The 5221-nt window shown below is 39.8% G+C and overlaps 1 protein-coding gene across 1 annotated transcript in view; it reads right to left on the reverse strand.

Annotated features, from left to right (window-relative positions):
* The window catches only part of ryr2a (ryanodine receptor 2a (cardiac)), a 124207-nt gene that overhangs the window by 26399 nt on the left and 92587 nt on the right, over positions 1-5221 (reverse strand). The window contains exons 74-79 of the mRNA XM_016468347.1: positions 3562-3668; positions 3394-3445; positions 3246-3296; positions 1457-1556; positions 1303-1382; positions 19-95 (exon numbers count right to left, since the gene is read on the reverse strand). Coding sequence (XP_016323833.1) covers positions 19-95; positions 1303-1382; positions 1457-1556; positions 3246-3296; positions 3394-3445; positions 3562-3668 — 467 coding nt within the window. The remainder of the gene's footprint in view (positions 1-18; positions 96-1302; positions 1383-1456; positions 1557-3245; positions 3297-3393; positions 3446-3561; positions 3669-5221) is intronic.

Raw genomic sequence — 5221 nt, forward strand, 5'->3', positions numbered from 1 at the left:
AGCAGGAAGATGCTTTACCTGCACGACTGCATCAGTCCCGCCAGACTCTGGAAAAACCCCACGTCTCGTTTGTCCTTCAGGTAGTCCAGCATTTTCTGCAGGTGGACGACAAAAAGCACACAAATACGTCAAAGCACAGCACAGGGAACCATGGGAGTCTAGTCCACATACTCATATTCCAAGTGACATGAACATCAATGTGCATTTTTCTGTACCTTCTTGTTTTTTTATTGCATGTATGTTATCTAGAGATGCACTGACATTTTTTGAAACCAGTGTCAGAGTCTATTTCACACAACGTGGATCAACTACAACAGATCAGCATGTCAGCTGTGTGACGCTAGTGCTGCATTAATACCCATTTCTCATTTTTAATTGATACTGATATGGATTCTTAAATCTCAAGATCAGTCTTTCAGTCTGTGCTGTTTTCTGTTGATGCCTGTCAGTCACTTAACATTATTTGCAGCTCCTCCCATCCAATAATCACAATAAGCTTTGTGACTTTTGATATGAAACAAAGTCTCGGTTTTCAAATTGTGACAATTTCATTATGAAATTCAATCAATAAATGCTGTTTTGTGGCTCTTTGATGTGTGATTCAGATCAGATCGTGAAGCGGTCATCTCTTCCTCTTTACTACTAGTTACATCAGCAACAACTTACTGAGATCAGTCATGAATCAAGTACTCGAACAGTGTTTCAACAGCAGAAAGACGTCAGTAAAACAGCTTGTGATCAGTATCGTCACATGACCTTAAACTTGAGAGTCAGCTAGAAAAACAACTCTAGAAATGAGCGCTTTGATAAATATATGCACTATATTATATATTCATTATTTTTACTAAACCAGTTGTCTTCATGTTTGAATAAATCTATCATGAAAACAAATTTTATTACGGCCACTGTTTAAATGTTTACATAAGTAGAAAAAAAAGCTTGCTCTATTCTTTTTCTATTCTGTCTGTTTTCTTTTTAACACTTGCATATCATTGCTCTCTTGTTGGTTTTGATTGCTTCTATTGTCCTCATTTGTAAGTCGCTTTGGATAGAAGTGTCTGCTAAATGACTAAATGTAAATGTAAAGTAGAAACATAATTCCGTCCTCAGTTTTTATTTGTGTGATGAGTACTAAATAAATTTGATTAATTAATTGATTATTAAATAACATTTCGGTTTCAGTTTTCAGCCAAGTGCATCTTGAATTTTTGGTCTCGGCCCAGAATTTCGCTAAACTGATAAACGAAGTAAACTGAACTAAACGTAACTGAATGAGACGGCGGATGTGTGTGTGTCTGTCACCTGCTGGACGGTTGAGTTTCCTCCGTTGAGTATAGCGATGCCCAGCTTCAGCGTGGAGGCCACCATCGGCCCCATCTCTCCTGCACAAACACACTCTCATCAGTGCATGATCACCACAAACCTGCATCAGCTCGGGCTTTCAGAGATTTCTGACCTTTGCTGGCGCTGATGGTCTGCAGCACCATCTCAGCCGCGCCGCGGTCGTGCAGTCGGGCCTGCTGATACAGCAGCTTCTGCTTCTCCATCTCTTTCTCCTGCAGGACAGATGGAAGAACGTCGTAACGCTGCTCCAGTGAACGTCTCACGCCACACACTGACGACTCACACATGTGCCAAAACACATTGTGTTTTCATTGCTGGTGCTGGGTGAAGATCTATATCCCCAAAGCCACAGCAGAATCTCCTCTAACACGGACTGTATCAATCCAGACGAAGCTTATCATGTCACAGCACTTCTGATGTGGGATCTTTTTCTACATCCTTCTGCTGTTGAGAGGTGATCTAAATAGCTGTGACTTGAAACAGATGGAAAATGGACAGCAGGCCTGTGCTGCAGTTTATGGATGTTTTTCTCTCCATTTTTTTGTGCCAAAAATTTTTGTGAAAATTACGAATAGAGCTCAAGAGTTACAGAAGTAGAAATTGCTTGCAAGTTTTTCATGTTAAAAATATAAACCTTCATGAGCTCAGATTTTGTTCAGTGATGACAGACGATTCTGTAGGAACTTTTTAAACATTTCTAAACAGGGCTAAGAAATATGACCATGTCACCCCAACTTTAGCTTCGCTTTATAGGCTTCCGGTCCATTTTAGGATTCAGTTTAAAATTTTGTTGTTCCCAAATTCTCATTTAAGAATTACATTAACCATAATGCAAAGGATGTAACAGATTGGCTTATACTGTCAAACTACTCCACTATTTTAATATATTTTCTGATCATGTTTTGATCGTGGTGTGCTAGTTCAGATCAGAATATGGGACATGGTCACTGAAAGCTAGTGTAGAGGAACATGAGACCCTCAGGATGAAGCATCATGTCCATCACAATGTAACAAACACCAGCAGCAACATCACTATTGCCATGACGACACAGGAAGGATGCTTAAATCTTTCATTATATCACACTGTGGAAACAAAATTTAGTCATTTCATACTTGGGCCTGTAAGTGTGTTTGAAGGGTGACGTGGCGTGTTGATGTTAGCCATGCGGACGCGGCGGCTAGTCAGTGCTCAAGACACAGGACTGTTTTCCTAATGTTTTTGAAAGGTAAATCACACAGTGCCGCTGATGCAACAGCATGAAGTGGTCCGATGATTTTAGCTGAACCACAACAGGTCAAATCTAATGGTTTTAGATGGGTTGTCAGGCTGGGAGATCTGCTTAAACCTGCGAAGACCAGATGAAACCACCTTAGACTGGTTCCAGCTGGTCTATCTCAGGCACACCAACTAATATTCCACCTGGCCATCCACCTAAACCAGTTCTGATGAACTAATGACCAGCTTTAATGAGTTGAAAAAACAGTTTTAACTAAGGTGGTTTCAGCTGGATTCAGATTATTCAGGTTGAACTGAAGTTCAAAGCAATTCAAGCGTGCATATGCAAAACCAATTCAGATGAAAGTCTATATTGTAGCCCTGTGGAAACCCAACCAGTTTAAACCAGCCTAAGGTGGTCTGCAGGTCTATGACTGCTCTCCTGACCCGATAAGTGCTCAAAATACCTCTAAAACCAGCAGAAACCAGACCAGTAGCAGGTTAAGACCAGCAGACCATTTGAATTCAAATGTTCAGAGCTGTGATCTACATGAGATCAGGACACATGAGACGGTCAAACATGCCTTCATGTCTGAGATGCTTCACGAGCTTCAAAGCTGCCAAGAAAATCCAACTCAAAGTGTACGAATGCATTTAAGAGGATCCGTCCCGTCCAGTCACCTACCTCAAAACTCTTAACCTCCTCTTCATCCTCCTCCTCTTCATCATGACAGCTCTGTGAGTGTTCATACAAACAGCACAGGATCAATCTGAGCGTTTCCCTCAGTGGAGCTTATAATGTCAAAAGAAAAGGCTTGTTAAAGGAGTCTTACCTTAGCCATGATATCAGCGTAAGCCATGTAGAGATTGTCCTCCTCGAGTTTACTACAACAAACCAACAACAACATTAGATCAGGGACAGAATGGCATCGATGTGATCTACGAACAAAGTCACTGTGGTTTGGACTATTTATATCAACTGAAGGCTGAAGGAAACCCACCATTTCTCGGTCAGCGCGGTTCTGCTGAACAGTTGTATGAGCTGGTGTAACGGGTCGATGTGTTTGGTCATCTCGTCCTCCTCCGACGGCTCCTCTCCACCCGGTTTCTAAAACACCAAACACGCTAAACACACGCCAACTACCAACACCAGATGAAATTCAGTCCAAACCACCATCAATAACAAATGTGAGAAAACAGAATCATCAACGCTCTCAATCAAACCACGGCAGACTTGTGATGTTCATCCAGCTCTTGAAAATAAAGCTTTTCCACTATAAAGAAGCTTTTGTGCAATGGAAAGCTCTTCATGGAACCATCAATGCCAATAAAGAACCTTTATTTTTAAGAGTTTATAGCACCTTCTGTAGCAGAAATTGACTTTATTAACTGGACTGAAAAGACTTCTGAATGAAATTGTGATTGAAAGGGGTGGTGAAGATCTTAAATAATCTGTTTAACAGAACATTTTAGCAATGTAAACTTTTGAACCTGACTACTTTCTAAATTTGGATTACGCACATATAAATGAACATTCGAATCAGATTGCTAAAATTTGGGTTCATATAAACAGAACTTTCAGAACCTCAATTCAGACTGAATTCATTCTGCAAAAATCAGTTCATGCAGTGTTCATTTTGTTTCGTCAACGACATTTTTTTCACTGACGACAACGAGACGATAGCGAACTAAAACTCTTTTTGAATGACAAAAACTATGACGTAAATCTATTGACATTTTCGTCAACGAATAAAAACGAGACAAAAATGTTAGGGAGGGATGATTTGGGAAGAGATTCATTCAGAACGAATCTGCTGCGTGGTTCGTAGTTTAGATGCGTACATATGAACCGGCGGGACATAAGCTAACATACACTTGCTGCACGTCGCATCAAACGTTAAAAAATGTCAATATGTGGGAGTAAGAGAAGAGCAGACATATGGATAAATCTGACGACGCAAGAGAGAACTCAACTCGGTCTGGTTTTCTGAGCGCAGACACTGAAGCATACACACACACAGAAAGCGCCTCTCACAGCGCACGAGTACTCTCTCACATCGCATGAACGGAGAATTACACACAAAATTATGTCAAATTGTCCGTTTTGATGAGTATTCACGTAAACAGCAGGGAGAACGTGTATCAGTACATTGCATCCATTGCAGCGGTGCATTCGGTTTTAAAGGGACAGCAGCCTAATTTAGTTGCTATTGTCCGAGTCATTGATGTTAATCAAGCAACAAAAGAAAGACAGAAAATCACGCACTGCTCTTGACTGAACAACTTTAGTAGCCCTAAAGATTAATCTAAATTTATTTATAGAAATAAATATGTCTGCTTGAAAGAATGAAGAATATGGTAAACAAGTTGCTATAAAGAATGCATAACTAGCCGATATAACCATTGGTATTTCATTAAAAATAAGACCATGTTTTGTTCTTTATGAGAAGTGGTTTTATTTAATTTTAACATAAAGGCATGTTGTGTGGCACCGCAGTTAAATCGGTGTCTATCATGATAAAACCTTAATATCAAAACTATTTAATGAGTTTGGAAATTTTGGAGAAATGCTTAATAAATGCATTACACTGTATCTAAACCCATTAGGTTTTAGCCGACTAAAATTACTAGATTTAGTCGACTAAAACTAAAAACAATTCA

Source organism: Sinocyclocheilus anshuiensis, unplaced genomic scaffold, assembly GCF_001515605.1.
Source record: "Sinocyclocheilus anshuiensis isolate Anshui unplaced genomic scaffold, SAMN03320099.WGS_v1.1 scaffold652, whole genome shotgun sequence".
NCBI lineage: Eukaryota > Metazoa > Chordata > Actinopteri > Cypriniformes > Cyprinidae > Sinocyclocheilus > Sinocyclocheilus anshuiensis.